The sequence below is a fragment of the Idiotropiscis lumnitzeri genome, chromosome 3 (assembly GCF_059441095.1).
Source record: "Idiotropiscis lumnitzeri isolate Australia: NSW breed Sydney's pygmy pipehorse chromosome 3, RoL_Ilum_1.0, whole genome shotgun sequence".
Taxonomy (NCBI): Eukaryota; Metazoa; Chordata; class Actinopteri; order Syngnathiformes; family Syngnathidae; genus Idiotropiscis; species Idiotropiscis lumnitzeri.
In genome coordinates, this window is record NC_142393.1 from 18,807,038 (window position 1) to 18,827,549 (window position 20,512).

General features: G+C 39.3%; 1 protein-coding gene across 2 annotated transcripts in view; it reads right to left on the reverse strand.

The window, feature by feature from the left end:
- cntn3a.2 (contactin 3a, tandem duplicate 2) overlaps positions 1 to 19,266 on the reverse strand; it is a 55,423-nt gene extending 36,157 nt beyond the window's left edge. Inside the window, exons 1-4 of one of the 2 annotated variants that reach the window (XM_088290182.1) lie at positions 18,680 to 19,266; positions 11,059 to 11,195; positions 8,363 to 8,498; positions 1,586 to 1,761 (exon numbers count right to left, since the gene is read on the reverse strand). In XM_088290182.1, the coding sequence (XP_088146308.1) occupies positions 1,586 to 1,761; positions 8,363 to 8,498; positions 11,059 to 11,113 (367 nt within the window). In that variant the 5' untranslated portion in view covers positions 11,114 to 11,195; positions 18,680 to 19,266. The remainder of the gene's footprint in view (positions 1 to 1,585; positions 1,762 to 8,362; positions 8,499 to 11,058; positions 11,196 to 18,679) is intronic. The other variant, XM_088290183.1, reaches the window with a different exon arrangement.
- Positions 19,267 to 20,512: the final 1,246 nt, after the last annotated feature.

Below are 20,512 nucleotides of genomic sequence, written 5' to 3' on the forward strand. Positions count from 1 at the left end.
AACAGGTGTAAGACAGGATGTTTTACAGATATGCATGTCCATTATCTAAGAGCTGTTTATGCAGTTTTGTCATCTGAATCAATTCGTTTCAGTCAAATGAACCATTTTTTTAAGTGTGGAATCTGCCAGCATCTTCGCAGTATGTCTCTGGTGGGAGGCGGCTCACGCCATCGCCTCACGACCGATTATAACAATGTGCTGACATGACATCCCTCCCCCAAAGATTGTCTCATTCCACGGGAAGAGTGGCCACTTCATGAGCTGTTTTGCCACCAACTAGTTAATAAGCAGGACGGTTATTCACCAGCTATGCCAGACAAAAACAACTCTATTGTGGCAACCCCTCGGGGACTCATTCTCGATATTTATATAGGAAGACGCCACACTTAAAAATTAGACGCAAAGAAGCTTTTGAATCTAAGGAGGAAATGTCTGCCACAAACAAGAAATAGTCCAGTTGAATCAACCATAAAAATAATTACTATAACCTGGATGACTGAGAACCTACACAGACATATTTCAATAAAACACTTTTACAGTAATGGTTCTATGGTTATGTTTGGAGTTTATTTATTAATTATGCAGTTTTTATTCAACCCTCACTGTATTTTGTGACCCTAACCTTGTGATTAAAGCAAGACTTTAAGGCATGCTTGAAGGCAGAAAGTTTGAAAGAGCCATGAAAACAAGCTTCAGCTTTTTACATGCGAAAAATACCAAGAAAATGTAGGTATGCAAATACACCAGGTTTGGATTCTAATGTGAGTTCCATTAATTTTGAATCATTTGGTTTAGTTAAACAACCATTACTTTGAATGTCTGTGAACATCACATGGAAATTATACAGTTTACTTTGTATAATCCTTGACGCTCGCAGCAGTGGATTAATGGGAGCAACACGCCATATTTGCATTGAAAAACAGTTAAGGCTCTCTTCAGTGGCCCCAAAAGTGAATTTTCAAGAAGTTCTAACGGCAATATTGTTTCTGCAATGAGGGGTGTACCATTTACATCTATTTTTCATGTTTTTAACAAATTACGTTTTCAACAAATCCGACCATAACTCAGCAGCGGATGTGTTAAAAGCTCTCTGATTGGAACCAATGGTGCATGGCAATATGGCTTGAAGCGTAGGTGATCTGCATGAGAAGAGTCCTTAATGAGTGGTAAATATGCTTTTTTTTCCCAACACTTGTTTCCTTTTATTGTCACACATCTGCACGATGTGAAAAACAGGATTATATTGTATCTTTTGAAAAACATGCTATTCACCAAACCTTGGAGCTTTTTCAAAAAGAAAAACTGTCTTTCTGGGTACCCAATATCACAACACAGTTAGAATTCAGTAAACAAGTCATCGAGGTTGTTTTCTCGTCATCAAGTTTAAAGTGATGAGTCAGAGGTCTTTACACACAAGCCCCCTCACACATTTTAACATTTAATGCAACTTCACACCAAGGCGGTGGCAGTCTGATAAATATTGCAAATAATTGCTGCATGTGCCTCTGCATTATTTGCTGACTGAGTGCGACGCACCCGCCACCTCTGAGTGACGAGTGACACAAAGTGACAGGGAGTGACTTACAGGCAAACTTGAGATGTGCTCTCCTGCTGAGGATTGCTCCTGCAGTGTTGTAGGCCATACACTGGTAGACGCCTACATCCTGGTAGCGGTCCAGGCTGCTTATAATGAGGTTGCCCCCTGACAGACGCCGCCGTCGATCCAGGCTCAGATTTATGTAAGTCCCATTCAGCGACCATCTGTGGGGGCAAAGACACCATCGGTCCCTGGCAAAATGCACCATCCATTTCCTACAACCAAGCAAGATGCTATAATAGAAGTTGAGTATGAATAATATACCCAATATAGCCACTCACTCCCAGGTTGAAATGCATAGCGTGAAGTGAAAGGTTTGGTTATTATCAGGAATTCTACAAGCACAGCCTCAATGCTTGTCTATAAGCAAACGATAAATGCGGCAATTGAAGAGGCTATTTTTGAGCATTTGCGTGGTCTCTGTCATTATTGAAGCATTTATTATCTGCATGTATTGTTTTTTTAATTGTCTGGACTATTTCCGGGATATTGGGGCCATGACAGTTGTGAAATGAAGAGAAAATCCTCATATCCATCCATTTTCTACAACATTTACCCTCACTAAGGTGAGCTGGAGCCCAATTTCCAGCTGATTTTGGGTAATAGACGGGGTACACCCTGGACTGGTCAACAGCCAATCAGAGAGCACATTGAGGTAATCATTCATACTGCAACTAATAGATTATCAACTAAATCGACAGCTGTTTTAATTATCGAGTAATCGTTAGGAACTATTGTTTAAAGCATCTGGCCAGCCAAGATGGCCCATTTTTCGCAAACAAGCACATTTTATATATATATTTTTCAAGAAAACTGAAATTAACTCTCCTTGTCTTTTTTTATTTATTCATTTTGGAGAAATTAGGAAATAAGTAACAACTTTCAATTAAGAATATGGCCACGCCCCCCTCCGCTCTCTCCATGTTTCAGAGATTACAAACTCTCCATTGGGAGCCATTGTGCTTTCATTGCTTATAACGTCTAAAAATGGTGATCAATTGGCACCAAAATTCAGGTGGCCATCCCTACCTATGACCACTTCAACATATAAAAAGGATTAACCTCTCCGTGGCTGATTGATTTGACAATGAGGAAATGTGGCCGTGAACAGATCACCCGCAGAGCCACATATATGAGCCAGAAGAGGCCCCGACTAAAAGCACATGCCGCTGCGTGATGCGCACCGTTCATGAAGACAGCCCCGATGTTCGATGAGGTTTTTATCTGAAATTGACGCCCACTCGCTCTCACAGCAAACCTGGCGGCTGCAAGCGATATCAAACGACGCATGCGACTCTTTGGGAGGCAACCCCGCGACATGGAGCCACAAGCTGGATAGTAAGGCGCTAATTTTGTTGTGCTAACGCCTTATGTTTGAACGGCCTGATGCAAAAGTGTTGCCGTTAGCCCTACTATTATCCCGTTGTTAGCCGAGGAGGGAGGAGGGGGGTAAAAGTGGACAAGAGTAGTAATGTGCATTTTCATTTTGGTTGTGATCAGTCGTCGTTTTAGACAACAGGACTGACAAAGCGAGGAATATTACCTCATATGCCTCCCTACTGTGACGTAGACACAGAGACCGGAAAAAATAACAAGCCGAGTTCCAAAAGGGGGCGTTTCAATTTGTTGTATATCTAATCACAAAAAAATAAAATAAAAAATGTAAACACTATAGTGTCTTTCAGGGGGCGGGAGTAGGGGCTAGGGGCGTTTTAGAACTGATGTAATTTTTGCATGCAAACGTATTACATAAGTGCCAATGTTAAGCTCACCCAAGTGTCCCTTTAAATTAAAATGGCCCAAATATTCAGATTTCAGCCTTTCTTTCAGCAGGAGTAATTATTCTTTGATTTATTGAGTCTTTCATGAAAGCAGATTGATTTCCTTGGGTTGAATCAAAATAAGACTTCAGAAAACAATGACCAAACCTGTAACTCAAAAAGGTTACGTTCAACATTACGTTCATCTGCCATTACTTGTTTAGTTGTTTTTTTATTACTAAACAATAACAAACAAACAACAATAATTGATTAATAAACAGTAATAGGGGAAATAGTTTTGTAATACACTTAAAAGCAAAATCAAATTTCATCTAATTATTGAATTAATCAATATTGGATTTTAAAACTATTCAGTAAGAAAATCTGTTGTTCAGTGTAGTAGCCCCATACCCAAATGATCCTAAACCTTTGAACAGGACCACCTTCCTCGCAGGGTCTTCTTTTCTGCCCTGCAAAATGCCTTTCTATTTGGTGAATAGTTTGCCGTTATAGCACCTTTAGAGACCATTGATAAAGGTGATCCGGGGTTGCCATGGCAACTTCCGAGGCAGTATTCTTCCTATTAGAAGACACTCAATGTTGTTTTTAAGTCAGATCATGACACATTGTTTACTACCTTTCCCTGTAAATCCAAGTCCGTTCAATGGAGCTATGTCTCAATTAGGCCAAAGATTTGCAACTCTAGTTAATTTATGTAAAAACATACCAGACATGTTTTATTTACACAGTAGGCACGAGGTTATATTCCCTTTCTATCAATTTTAATCCACAGTGTCTTTCAACTATCACTGCCTGCTGAGGCAACAATCTCTGTTTCCCCATAGGGACCGTTAAATATTTAATCTTAGCGTAACATACACAGAGCTGTCCTCTGTTATTTAGAGGGAAATAGAACACTAAGGTTTTATAAAGCATTTGAGATATTATCATCAATATCACACACAGTCACCTCTTCACTGTCACATTAGATTTACATAATGTGACATTATTTCTTCTTTGACCTCTCATTCGGACTAAAAAAATAGTATTTGGTAAGAGACATCCATACTATGGTACCAAAATAGCTTTTGCACTAATTTTAACCTTCCATTGGATCTCTGTCACAATCTGTAGTCAGGTAAAAATATAAGTGATACCTAAACCAATTTGAAAACACTTCAAAAGATTCATTAGTTTTCTGCAAAATAAAATTCAATGAATATCTCTCCTACTACAGCTGTGCATCTCTCTTTGATTCTATTAAAAAACAGAGTATGGATAAATTCAAGGACAGACCATATTCAGTCAAATCACCTCTTTCCTTTGCACCTTGAAGTGGAAATGAAAGGTGTGGAGGACATAATGGCAAACTTTGCAAAAGCTTTCAAGTTTAACCTTAAAAATAAGAAAAATAAAAATGAAATTCCTCGGGACTAAATCCAAACCATTGAATGTCAATAGGTGCTTACTGTCGAGGATGCCATGTTTTGGTGTGCATTTAGATTAACTCGAAGACCTCAGTCCCCACGCTGTGTGAGAGCCAACTCATTCATACAGACGCTAACGCTAAGGGTGCGTGCGGGCAGTAACCTTCAGGATTATTCCAGTATAAAACTAGTAGTTCATACGGAAGCACTGGCATAGATTCTCATGTAATACAATGGCTGATTAATGTTAATTCAAATGATAAAACAAAATTACTATTCCATCCCAAATAAGCAACAGTCAAATATGAACCATTATTTGTGCGGTGTCAGTCATTTAGCACAGTCCATCGTTAAGATTACTTGCTTCAGAGAGATTAGCCTCAACATGGTATGCTAATCCGAAAATTAAAATTTCTGTAGCTGGCCAGCATGCAGGGACAAATTTATGGATTATTGTCTTACTCAATGTTTTAATAGTAGTTTTACTGACATCTGACATGATAAAGTTTTGTTCCTGCTTTTAATAGTCAATGAAACGTCTACTCCTTTTTACGTTTTCATAAATCAGATTTTATTCCTAATTATTGTTTCAGTTCAAATTGTTTAAAGGGGAAGTCAACCCAAATATTCTCTTTTCTGTGATATGTGCAATGTGCCTTCACTAGTCCAAACATGGCATTCTGATAAATATTGCGTTTGAGGAATTCGAGTTAAGCAGCAAAATCCACCTGTTTTGAGTCATATGGAGGCGGACATTTTGTCACTTTATTTTGACTTGAAAATGACATCGCAGCTGCTCAGGTAATGACCAATCAGGGTTCAAGTTTTCTGAAGCTGAACCCTGATTGGTCATTAGCTAAGCCCTGAGCAACTGTGATGTCATTTTCAGTCGACAGAACGTGGCAAAATGGCCGCCACTTAGATGGTTAAAAAAACAGGTGTATTTTACTGCTTAATTCATATTATGCAAACGCAATATCAATCAGAATGTCATGTTCGGACTCATGGGACTGCATAGAATATATTCTTGTAAAGAATATTTTTGGGTGACTTCCCCTTTGAAGGAGTGGTTTTTCAAAGTTCTTTCCACCAAGTAAACCTTAAAAAAAAAATACTTGGCTAAAAGTACCACAATCACAATCAACATTAAAATACAGCAATGTAGTAAGCCCAAGTATTTTATTCCTAAAAAGTATAACAGTATTATTGTAAGCCACTGTAACTTTATGCCCATTTTGCACACTCACACTGAATATAAAAACGTAAAAGAAACTTTCCTGAATTGATGTTTCGATTGCAGGCAGAAGACTGCATATTATCTTTGACATCAATTAACACTGTTGAGTATCAAATTCAGGATCATCATGAGATCAATTTAGTCTCTTTTATATTAATGAACTAATCTTGAACTACTTTGAGATGTAGTGCACAGATGCCTCTTTGTGCAATTTTTGTTTTTTTTTTCAAAAAGAGATTTGCGACTGCAGTATTTCTATTGTGGAAACTTCAACTCGCTGCCTGAGTGACAGGACTATCAGATGGAAAGCGAGAGGAAAAAAAAGCATAGCGGGGCGACGGAGCAATAGGAGCCCATTTACACTTCAAGAGAAGAAGTGGAGAGGTGCTGAGGGCATGCAGAATCCTGCGCAGCTAGCTTGACAAGACACCACGTCGAAATGTGCTCCATTCACCTTTAATCACTACATGGAGATACCTGGTCTTGGGCACACAGTGAGAAATAATGAGCCTACATAATGTGCTCCAATATCATTCAGCTCATCTGTGCTGCAGTAATCCAATGCACAGCGTAGGTAACGTTTCTAGTCCAGCAAAGTGGTTCTCAAGCAGTTTGGGTCCAGGGATCCCTTACAAGGGAGAAATTGTTAAGAACCCCTCATAATGCTAACATGAATTTATCACTACCATGTCTGTCCCTAAATGCAAAAGGAATTTAAAAGTTGTCTATTTTTGAGGAAAAAAGTCCTCATGTAATGATGGCAAATTCATATTTTTTGCGTAAAAGTTGCATTATTTTGACATTAAAGATGTATTTTTCCTGAAAGTCTTAATCTTTATAAGTACAAAGACGTAAGAGTATGTTGTATGGAAGAATTATGAAACTCAAAAGGCAAACTTTCATGAGGGAAGAATGCCATTTTGTCAAGTGAATTTGCACTGTACAAAATTGATGTCTGGAACTTTAGTCTTGCAAAATGATTACATCTTCTGTAAAAGAATCTCTATCAAATTAGATTCTTCTTGAGAAAAAATATAAAATTCCGTTCTTAAAAAATAGGACTTAAATGCTGTGGTAATATGCATTTTAATTAAAAAAAAAAAAAGCTAATAAAAACTTCATACATGCAGGGAAGCCAGATCATATCAGAGCCTTTAATTGGCTTGAAGCTCAGGCGGAGAGAGAGAGAGAAAGAGAGCAAATGTGTAAAAACAAAGTGATAAACGTGACTGTGTGAAGAAGCATTTGAGAGCCAAAATAAGTTGCATTAAAGTTGCAGCTATCTCTCTTGTGCGACCCCGGTCCAAGCAAGTAATAAGAGTCTGAGAAAGGTTCCGGTACGCTCTTTAACTTTAGCTGCGTTCGGCATTGTTTGAGGGAGTAAAAAATGTCTCCTAGTGTTTATAATATAGATAATACACCATTTGATATCGTAGAGACCTGCAGCTATTCATCTGAAGTGGCTAATATATCTACAAATCTGTTTTTATGGCTAAATTTATTTATTTTGGCTTTTAATCAGGTGTGTCCATTTTTTTTTTTTTATATATTTTTTTTTTACCTGGGTTGTACAGAAGAAATGTATGGACAGAAGCAAAGACGGACGCTTAAATGAATTAGGACAGAGGGGCCACGACGGAAGTGTGCCCAGGTGGAGAACAGAGGATGGGTGGCAAAAATGGGTAAAATGCCCATCCACGGCGGATCAGCTCCCCTTCTGATGCAACCCACATTTTTCTTTTTCTGGGCTTTCATGGGGCTGGCATTAGCTTGGTATTGGAACACTGGCGGAAGTGCTGTTTTGTTGTTTTTTTAACATTCATAAGGGTGTGTCTGTCTGACTAATGAACATCCCCATACATCAACAGCCTATGTTTCTGAAATTTAAAAGCAATATTGTGACATTGAAGTCCAAAAATAAACTCCATCAGTGGCATGAAGTGAGATGAGAAACAAAACACCTTAATTTATAACAATTACACGTAGCACAATGAGCAAAGACTCAGGAGAGTCTTCTTTCAGTCTATAATAATTACATTCCAATGTGAAATATCTCAACATTGAATCTGTGGTTTGAGTTTATCTTGTAAATTATTCCTGGGTGTACAGAGCACAAATTAAGTTCTGGGCGCGCTCGGCCGAGTGTAGATGAACCGTTTCCATGATGTGGTGCGATAGCGCTTCGAGAGAGGAAGCATTCAACTCGAGCCTCTTGTGGCGCTGACAGCCCGGAGTGCTGTGCAAATGAAAATGTTCTAATCCTGTTCTCAACACAGGACGCTGACTTAAGTGATGTCATTTGACACATTTGTAAACTAGAACAAATACAATATACTTCAACCTGTACTGAGGAGGTGGAGTACTCTTGGCGTCACAAGTCAGAGTAGCCTCTTCCTCAATGGATTCCACTGGAATAAACAGATCACCTGGCTCCATCCGCCATCTTGGACCATGGTACAACCCACTGTCCAGACAATCTGTAAGGAGCAGTGACGCTAACTATTAGGGTAGATCTGCACGATATGCGTTATTCAAGTCATTGGCTGGAATTAATTAGCCTAAGTGGTAGTGACAGAATCTGTGGTTCACGGTGTACGTCAAAGGGGACACATTATGGAAAATGCACTTTTTATATGCTTGTATAGTTCAATTAGTCTGTTGAGTAGCTAGGCACACATTAAGAGGGAAATTTCACAGCATTCAAAAAAATAAAATAAATGATATATTTCTGATTATGTGAAGGAATGCTAAAACTGGCATTGAGCTCATAATTACTTTGTGAGTTATTATTAGAATAATCAGCATTTCAACTGTGATATGAAATACTTTCGGCAGAGTGAATAACGTGTAATCTTCATGATCAAAGGAGTGTTTCATTCACTAAATGGTCGAGGCTAAATCGTGAACTTTAATGAAACATAGAATTGAGGTTTGAAGAGGTGCAAACTCTGGCTAGGTTTGTATGATTGATTTTCCTTAAAAAATATTTTGTGTATTCAAACTCACTTGACCTTTCAGCATTTCTGTTTTGTTGTAGTACAATACACATTGCAAATTGCTATATGATTAACATTCTGTCTGGTGGCTGAACATCTCTGAGGTTCAAATACTAGATTTGCTCCCTGATGGTAAATACGATCATATTGGTGTTGATATTTAAAAACATCAATGATTATGTATTATTACATCATGAAACTGGCAACAAAATCCCATAATATCCAATCCAAGAGCTCTATCAAATCAAACTATGCCTTGCGAAAGACAATGATGTTTGAACATCACTGTTTCAGTATACAGCATATCTATCTAACCATCCATTATCTAAGACGCTTATTCTCAGGGTCGCGAGGGTGGAGCCTATCCCAGCTGACTTCAAGCAGTAGACTGGGCACACCCTGAACCAGTTGCTAGCCAATTGCAGGGCACGCGAAGACAAACAACCATCCACGCACACAATCATACCTAGTGACAACTTAAAGTGCTCGATCAACCGACCATGCATGTCTTTGGAATGCGCGAGGGAATCAGACCCTCACGGGCACGAGGAGGGACATGAAAACTCCACACAGGAAGGCCGTGCAACTCTGCACCTCTGCACTGTGAGGCTATCGTGCTAACTGGTCGGCCACCGTGCTGCCCACACCACATCTAAATTTCCCTTTGGGAATTCCAGACCTCTCGGGTCCTTGAGCGCAGGCTTATTGAGTCTTTTCTGATGCAGGACCAAACAAAATGAAGGAGCGTGCTGAACAACTGATATCTGCTCTGTCAGTCCATGGAACTCAAGCTGTTCACTGCTGCTTTTTCATAAATCAAGTATATTTATTTCACCGTCTCACATTTATTTTGTGGTCTTAACTGGGTAATATGTGCAATTTGTCATTTCAGTGTTTTCTTTTAGCTTGTCATTTATGATGATTTGATGATGATTTTTTTATTTCAATGCCATCTCCTTTTTTGTTGTCTTTGATATTATCTTTGCCTCTGTAAGGCACTCTGGATTTGCCTTCTGCATGAATGATGCTATCCAAATAAACCTGTCTTGCCTTGCAGAGCATTTAACAACACTACAAATTACACAATAATCAATATATTGGGCGACAGACGACGCAGCTGCACTCGAGCATAAAAACTGTCTCATCTTAATTTCAATGCCAGTGCCAGCCTCATTTTGCCAGTTTGGGAAGTTGTCAGACTGCTCTGCACCATGATGGTGGTTCAGGTGGACCGAGGGTGTTTTCTTTCACCTGCGCCCAGTGCAGATTGCAATTTGGTTTCAGGATGTCGGTTGAACGTATGCCTTTTGGACCCATGTCTAACTATTGTGACGTGATTTTGGTGAATTTAATCGTGCAACACGCGGACGGATTCACTTTGATGGATTCATCATATATCATTTGTTAACATGACAAACACTCCGAATCATTGTAAAAATAAATTAAATAAATTATCAATTTGTACTTGGACAATTGACAATTTCACATCATCCACCCGTGGAGGTCTGCTTGCAGTTCCTTATAAACATATTGTGCATAGCATGCTACGACCTCCTGCTTGCACTCAAGCAAATCAGTTTCCTCTTCCGCTATATCAAGCAATGCGCCTCTCACTTGTTGATTTTAAAGGGAATGAAAGGAGCAGCTTCAACTGGTGGAGAATCAAGTCGGCTGTGTTCACACACACACAATGGTTTCTTTCTTTCTTAAATGCACCACGCTGTGGGCACGAAAATAGAGCCCATTGTCTCACAGTGAAAATCGTATTTGTAATTATGGAGTATGAAATAAATGTAGTATTTGGATTGCTCTATATGTTGGTATTGAGCAGAAGACAAATTACAATTATTTCTCAGTGTGACACAAAACAAAACTAGAAGCAGTGGGTGTTTGTGAGTATATGTCAATACAGAGGACTTTTTTTCAGCCCATGCTCTCCGACAATGAAAATATTTCCATCTCCTCAGTGAGCATCCTGCACCTGTAAATGTCCAAATGGGAGAGAATCATTACACCCATAAAAAATACAAGTGCGGCTTACCTGACAAACACTCGATGATCGATAACAGTAGAATCTGTTTCCATGGCAACGTCATCTTTGGCAACCAAGGGCAAATGACACTTTCATCCAATAAGCTTTGAAATGGCACTTGTGATCCTGGCGAGACAGCGTTTGACCTGTTTCAAAAAGATAATTTTGCCTTAAAATGCCAAACTCTGCAGCCAATCATTTTTATGTGATGCTTACAGTTTCATGTGTTTCTATAACCTAATCTGGAAGAGCAGAGAATGACAAAATGAAATAGAACTTCAAATACGATAAAAGTTACATCGCATTGCATTTTCTGTCTTAGTTGTGGTCACATTACAGTCAGAGGTGTCTTAAAGGGGGGATACGGCCGGTATACGGGACCTGAGGTAATGTTAGACTATTAGGGTAGCGACCCACAACACTGCTCATCTGTCACTCGGACGGGTTCACTTTCTGGCTGCCTGAGGAGACTTGGCCCTTACAATAGGGTGCGCTCCAATCAATTAGATCTACCCACAGTGGCAGAATGTATCTTCCGCACATCCTGCTGTGGACCTGGACTGCCCCATGGGGGAAGCCATTCCACCCGGGTCCGTAATCAAGGACAAGTGTCTGTCTGCTTGGAGCATGTGTTTGCAAATTGCCATGCGCTTGCTTATGGCAGGAGGAGAGTGGGGGCAGATGGAGTGAGTAATGATGCAATTACAAAATGTCAAACACACACACAAACACGCAACAAAAAAATCCTGAACACTGTATTAAGGTGAGTGAGTGGGGTGTACACGCAAACGTGAGATTCCGTTTTTTGCACATTGGCAACTGCATTAGGGATCCCGCCAGCTCCACCAATATGTATTTTATATTCTACACAAAGCAACAATTTAATTGTGATTTAATTAATGTCTGTGAGTAAATATTATAGTAGTTTTTTCCTGTCTGAGTTCCCTGTTCCTGCTCCAGGGGATTAGTGCCATCAGCAGCGTCATTCAAACAGCTCAGCGGGCATGGCTGTATGGCAACGTTTCATAGGTTTATGAACTCTGCCTTGCAGTAAGAGGCCGTGTTAATGTGAATGTTGTGCCCATTTCACGATACATTGGAATTGCCTGTGTGATTAAATGCCTTGAATAGAGTGATACCCCAACACCGGGCCAAATGTGGCGTAAAAGATCATCACATGTGTGGTAGAAAGTTATCCAATTTGACTTTATTAGCCAGTTACATTTGTACATTTTTTACTACAAATTAGTTTTTAACTGATCTAATTGATTGGATTGACAAGTTTGCACTTTTGCAAAGTTGTTTATCGACTTCATGATACGTCATAATTCGTGCGATCAATAAATCATATATATATATATATATATATATATATATATATATATATATATATTTATATATATATATTAGTGCTGCCAAGTGATTACTTTTTTTAACTAATTAATCACAAAAGATCCCATGATTAATCATATTTTTCAACTACTATTTTTTGCAAAGCTTATAACAGATATTTACTTGAATAATATCTTGGAATTGATGTAAAATCACCAAATATGAAGTATATTTAATTCAAAGACTGTTCTAATTTCTTTCTTGGATTCTTGAATACGATCTAAACGGAGACATCTTTGCAGACATTTATTTTCGAAACATTTCTCAAAACTGCCCACCAGCGCCACACTCCAGCAGTGTTGCTTTGCAAGGCCCCGTGGTAACTTAAACACGGTGTTTTGTTCTGAGATGTGCTAAAGACAGCTAATATGGCACAATATTTGCAAAGTATGCAAGCTATTTTTTAAGTAAATCAAACCGAGTTAACTGAGTTAAAATATTTAACTGAGTCAAAATTTTTTGGATTAATCACCCGAGTTAATGCTTTAATTTTGACAGCCCTAATATATATATATATATATATATATATATATATATATATATATATATACATAAAAAGATAGAGAAGACAAAAAAACACATTTCCACTTAAACAAAGTGAGTATTTCGGTAAATTTTTCCCAACAAATTTTGGTCCATGAGACTGTGATGTCAGAACCACAGTAGCGATTTTGCGGCTAAAACAACACATGAGTAAGCCTGGTTTATTAAAAAGTGATCAGTCGGAAGGGCAACTGTAACAGGCTGTCAGTAGCAAAAGTCACAGTACCGCAGTATATATACAGTATCATTTTTTGTGACACTTGCTTGGTGGTGTACTGGGAGAGTTTTATAATGTATATACTCCAAGAAACAATAAAGGATGCAAAAAACTGTTTTAGAAGACTAATAGGTAATTAAATGGATTGAGTCGGACAATTCCACGTGGACAAGTTTAATCACAGACGTCTGTATGCAGCTCAGCTTCCTAAGTGCGATTTCATGATGTTCTTTTTGAGACCACAAATGAGTTGAGTCTAAATCAACACCATATCAAGTAGTGCACTCCATTTGACCTAAACTGCTTCCAGACTTGATAATGTAACCCACTCAATCAACCAAATTTATTACAATCAGTTAACATGCCCATTTGTAGACAACAAGTAGGCAAGTATATTTTTTATGGTATGTGCCTAAGTCCCTTAGTGGTTGGTCAACATTTTTTTTTATGCTGTATTACGTCGCACTGAGTGTGCACCTGCATAGAGACACACTGGAACACATCGGATCAATTCATGTCTTTGGGAGGGGTTCATGATGTCTTAAGGCTCCCAGACAGATATCAACACCAATCTGCAAAAATGTCAGGGAAGACACACACACGCACACACACACACAAACGCACGCACGGAACCCCACACACATACCAACAACACCGTGCCTCCACACATGCACTCACTTTCCATTTAGAAGACATAAGCCGTGATGTGTGGCTCATTTGTGGTCTAATCCCCAGAGAGCCTGGTTCACAGCACTACTTATAGAGGGTCTAATTGTTTGTCAGCTGCCTTGGATGTCAAGTCAGACACGTGGAGTCTCAGCCAGGATTTTCTTCGCCACCTTTCATGTGTGCTCCGGCCCTTTTTTTCCTCCCCCTTCAAAGTCGGCCAAATTGGATTTTTATGCTTCCTTCCTTCCTGCAAAGAGTCCTGCATGCCGTAACTCAGTGATGGGAGCACAATGTACAGTCGGTTGGCACCTAGAGACTGAGTGATGGAGGGCACACTGGGTAATACACTCCCTGCCTACTTTGCATGTGTAGACTTGGAGTGGGGTTTCGATAAGGACGCCGCCTTGTATGCAAAAACGGCACGTGGTGCTCAGTTTACATGCCCCGCTACGAAATGCTAATGTGCATGTCAAACCCAGCGACTGAAATTAGCATTAGCAGAAGCAGAATAGTGATTCACATGTCACATGTGCGTCTGTGCCAACGCTTACCACACACCACGCACATTCTCAGCTTGCACCCAATAATGGTGTTAACGATGATGGCGATGCAAGGTGGTGTGAAAGCTTTAATGTGAATCACTCCCCACCAAGGAGCATACACCTTCCTTGCAGTATTTAAATGACAAAAAAAAAAGGAGATGGTGACATCCACCACGTCCATAACACTCTTCTAGCATCCGAGTAGGGTGATGCTTGAACAAACAGCGCAGCTGGAAGAGTGGGAGTCTACTTACTTTGAAGGCCTAAGCTGCATTCATCATAGCTATTTTAGCTGACATGGTGGCATACCAGTATGCAATTACCTACTGAATAAGTGTGTGTGTGTGTGTTTACCAAATGCATTTCTGAATGCATAGTGCCAGTCAAAACTACAGCACTCTATAAATTAGGTTGATGTGTTTTTTTTGTTTTTTTTTTTTTTTTTCCCACCATCCCTCCAAGCCCATCCCTCCTTGGTCGTTTTAAAGTAACACTTAACAGGCAGGTACATCTGCACTGAAGAATGAGAGCTATCAAATTCAATATATGTCAGAGAGGTATTCATGTGGTCCTCATTTAATTCAATTTAAAATACCAAAATTCAACCCAAGACAAAATTACAGTGGTGCTTTGATCAATGAGTTTAATTCCTTCCGTAACCATGCTCCGAACTCAAAACGCATCTCATTATCATCTTTCATTTTGATGCTTTTGTTTTAAATAAGGGAGTGAAGCAGTATGCTGTATAATGAAGTCATTCAGACAAAGAGAGAGAAATGGACTTCTTCTTTAGTTTGCTGTAATAGTCATTTCTCATAGAAGATGAAGAATATATGCCTATGAATATTGTTATATCATCCGTCACACGTGTTGTTTCACCATATGTATTGAAATATCCACCACTAAAGGGTTGTAAAATTCCCACTAACTTTTGCATGTCAAAATCATTTTCCATCGATGTTAGCGTGAACGATAGCGGGGGCTGTCTAAAGCCAATTTCATTTGATTGTTTTAAATGCACAAGGTGTAATTCTCTTGGTTTTAGGTTTAGTTTGACAGTAAACCTCAATTGGGAGTGACATTAAACAACTTGAAACCTTGTTTTTGGCAAAACTGTTTAACTGTTACTTGTAGACCGTTACCACTGATGTCATTTTACCCACAATGCTTCGTTTCTGGCACCATATTTGAGGGCACGCACGCAAAAAGAAAATACAAAGAGAAGCCTGATCCATTGTTTCCTTGAACAATCATCAGTCTACTTATGTCGAATTTTGTGAAAAATGTCCCGATTACACCTGTCCATTACATCGACACATTGAAAGCAGTTCTTCGAAGTCAATAAGTAAACAGGGAGGGAAAGATTGTTTGGCTGGAGGGAAAGATGACAGAAAAACGACGACTCCTTAGGTAAACTTTCAAAATCATAGTGAGCCGTCACAATATCGTAATTACTTGAATGTAAAGAAGTTTGCCTACGCATGGGAAAATTTTGATGCTGTCAAAAACCTGGAGTTGCATCATGACTTTATGTTTGGATTGGTGAACAATGCTGGCTGGATCTTTGTCTCGTGACAACATAGATTTTGCTTTGGGTTGACACAGCACATTGATTACTATTTTTATGGTGTAAAACATCATTCATGAAATCATGACCGGATAAAGTCGTCTTGTTGAACGTCCGATCCGCTCAAGCAACCTTAGCTTGCTAGCTGCTGTCAAAGTGACACGTGTGTTGATAACTCGTCATCAAACGAGGGACATCGAACATCATTTTGCATTGGCTTTAATCAACTTTTTAGTATCTCAAATCATATGCTTAGGCAAATGTGTACTCCACCATAATTAACAGATTAATCTTTGAATTAACGGGAACGGGAACTAAAACTAGCTTGGGTATGCAAACAGGTAAGCCTCATGTCAACCTCGAATTTACAATCAAAGGTTAATCTTGTGACCAATTGCAAATGAAAAACAAAAAAATGTATCTGATATAATTTGATCGGAGTTCTGATGGTGTATAAATTTACTCATTGTCTTTCACGCAACTGCTTTGATTTTTACCGCCTGGTTTAAAATCACTTCCTGTATCACAAAAAAAAAAAAAAAAGATTTATTTTCTCTAGTTTACTGATTAGAACACCACTGGTGTGACACGATATGATGATACTGATTATAACAACAATAAAAAGCACAGGTGTTCACCATTGTTATGATTACATAACAGATTTAACGACTATTTGGCCTCTCGGCCGCCATGAAAGCCTTTAGACATGGCCAGGGATGGCGCTACACTCGGGCTAGAGAGGGCCTATAGCCTCATCAGGATTCTGTGTAGTAGCATTTCAGCGCCTCCAGCATATTATTTTATTTTCTAAACTACACTTAATAATTTTATCAGCCCCCCTATATATCAGTCATGCCCCCCTTTAGCCCCGGGAGAGAAAAAAATCCGTGAGCCGACCATGTGCACACGGCGCACAAATGTGACATCACATGGAAGGCACTACTGTGAGGTTGAATTGAGTTTATTGCAAGACTCGAATGAACTATTTTTCTTTGAGGAGCAGTTTTGCTAATCAATGGCTTCATTTAAGGAGCAATTTACTCATTTTGAGGAGCAATTTTTTGCATAGAGGGTTGCGGGTATTGAATATTTCAGCATTTGGGTATCCTACTGAAAGTTCTACAGCGGGGTCTTCAATCCTCTTCCTCGAGGGTTTTCCATCTCTCCCTGCTGCAACACACCTAGGATTGTTATCTAGCTTCTGCTGATAAATTCAATTCATTTGTGATGATATGGATCTCACCATATGTAAATCGTGCAAACTTTTTTTTCAGATCGGATTATTTGGCCATAACAAGCGTTGCACTTCCATCGCAATTTCTTTCTCATTCCAAAGTTCCATCAAATTATTGCGTGTTTGTTTGTTTGTTTTTGATTAATACACCAATCCTTACAGGTTTTTTGTCTTCCTTTATTAATTGGACCCCGTTTTGATTGGCAGTACAGTTTTAGGAAATCTTTTAAAATTTTATAACAAATTGCAGCTGCACACTTGACTTTAAAATCGCATCTGCTAACTACAGAGTTGCGTCTCTGTGTAGAAGCACACAAAATGTGCTCTCGTACACCCCTTAGGTAGTGTTTGCCATACCTTGGGAATTTTTTTATGTTTTTATGCAAGCAGCAAATGTAAATATGTAACATACAAATATGAAATACGAATATGAATATAATGCGAATATGGAATAAATAAATAAATTAGAGCGCTTATAAAAAAGTTTATTACATTGCTGACGTGATGAGAGACAGAAACGGGCAATTGCTTATTACAAGCCTCCTCTGACCAGCTGGTGAGATGTTGCGCAATCAGAGGTGAGGTGAGGCTACTTGCTGCCTCACATCTAGCCCATGTATTTGAACAGCAATTATGTAAATTTATCAATACTGACAATTAAATCATGGATTCAAAAAGAGTATCAATATAAAACAAAGAACTGAAATAGAAAATAACTTTATTTAATCTTATTTCTTTTCTGCCTCCTCTGATAGAAAATCCCTTAATGACAGCATTACACATATTCAATGCCTCTGACAGCTTCAATCAAAACTGAATATTATCTTTGTAAAGGCAGACTTTTAGATAGCCAAAACATGCATTGGCCCTCATTAGATTGTGCAGGAGGTGGTCCTTCATTGTACCAAGCATAAAATCATTTGTAATGCAATCCACTGAGAGGGAGTTGGGCGTGAAATGTGTTGCTGTTGGGTTCCTGCCATATATTTGACAGACTGATCACAAGTGAGGCTGCAGTCAGGGTAGCATCACTCCAGGTAGGCACCCCTGGACCACTCCGTTACTAATATAACTCCATGCATCACTGTCTGACACAAACTAAAATAATTGCAATGAATGCACATTCTATATGGTATAAAATGTTCTCAACTAAACCAAAAATAAAACAACTCCACCGGGAGGGATCGGATGCAGTTATGAGGGCATGTCACCATATTCTAGCTTATAATAAAGTATTCTATACTGTATTATGACGACATGGGGTGATTGATTGAGGCAAATTGAGAAAGTAGACAAGAGCTGGTGAACCTTATTAGGTGTAATAAATAATAAATGACATATGCCACGGTGTAAATAATTTAGCGTACGTGCACGTTTACAATAGACATGCACGCGCACAGTTTTTACTGTTGTCTTGCATTTTCTGTGTGTGCGTGTGTGCGAGCGTGCGGGTGTGTATGTCTTACCGCTTATCTTTGAGTGTCTTGAGACCAACCGCGAGCAGATTCAGCTCTCAGGGAAAGGGCGACACATGTATCCTCCATGGAAAGCCTTTTATGAACATTTCGGTCACAATGGCAAGGTCGTTCATACAGGTGAAATAGACTCGAGATGACACGCGCTTCATAGCTACTGCTCCCGCCTCTTCCTCCGCTCCTCATCACATACACGCACACAAAATTTAAAACAAAAATAATAATAAAAAGGAAATCACCACACACGCGCGCGCGCAAGCGCACAGCTCACATGCACACACACACAACACCCACGTTGCTGGTGGCGCTGAATCACATTGAAATGATTCCACGGTCTCCAATCCAACGCGCGCAGCTTTCAAATCGGGCTTGGACAAAAAAAAAAAAAGGAGGAGGGGTGGCAATCTTGCAGAGGTGATTTATTATGCGCATCAAGTCAGCTTCCCTTGCGAGGAGGAGGAGGAAGAGGAGGAAGGAGAAGTGGGCAGCACGGCAGCGGAGCAATGGAGTAGCAACAGAAGCAGCAACAGCAGCAGCAGCATGGGTGTACGTGCACCCGCCGAAAGGTGCTGGTGGGAAAGGCACCTGGCAGGAAACTGCGCCACCCTGCGTCGCATCACATCATTACTACCAACCATTCACACGCCACGTTTACCTGTCAAAGACACTGGTGGGAGTTGACATTTTGAATACAGGCCATCAATCTGTAATCGATCATTTTTTTCTGACGATTTTTCACTTTAAATCCCCATGAGAAACAGGTATCCATACTTTTTTACCGCTTACTTTTTCAAAACAGCTTTGTTACTCTATTAACTACTGCGGATGACAACACCACGTTGAAAATAGGTCAATAGAGAACTAACTGTCATGGTCTGTATGTTGTTTTTTGGTTAAGTATTTAGTTTAATGTTTTTCCTTGTGTTTGGTGTGTCTCATCATGCTCATTGTGGCCACCTGTGTTCGTTCACCCAAGCCCCAGCGTTAACCGTTAATCAGCTCCCCCCAACCCTCCGTGTCTTGTCCAGGTGTTCCTCGTTGTTTCGACAATTTGTTTGTATTTAGTTCCCTGTTTGCTTTCAGTTCTTGCCGGTACATTGTTCATATCGATGTCCATGTCTGTTGTCCATGCTAGTCTTGTATTCAGGTAGTTCAATTTAGATTCATGTAATTCCTTTCACATAATTCATGTGATTTACTCTATTCATGTAATTCCTTTCAAATAATTCAGGTAATTCAATTTACATTCATGTTATTCCTTTCACATAATTCAGGTCATTCAATTTACATTCATGTAATTCCTTTCACATAATTCATGTGATTCACTTTATTCATGTATTCCTTTCACATAATTCAGGTAATTCAGTTTACATTCATGTTATCCCTTTCACATAATTCAGGTCATTCAATTTACATTCATGCATTCCCATTTTACAGTTGTCACCCAAAATTCTCCGTTCATTTCCAATGGCAAAAAATTGGGAATGCGTTTACTCCTCCAATTTTCGTCCAGCAACGCCGCGACCATCGTTTTACCCCCACACTGATATAAAAGGTACCCAGCCGTATGGGTCTCTTTCCAAATTTTCAACCAGATTTTCCACCAAAATTCCCCATTCATTTCCAATGGTAAAGATTTGGGCATGTGTTTACTCCTCCAATTTTCGTCCAGCAACGCCGAGAACATCGTTTCACCCCCACACTGATTTTTTTGTGGAATGATTTTGAATGAGACTGAATGTTTTTGAATAATATTGAATGACTCTGAAATATTGAATGAGGTTGAATGAATTTGAATCACAGTGAATGAAATTGAATGATTTG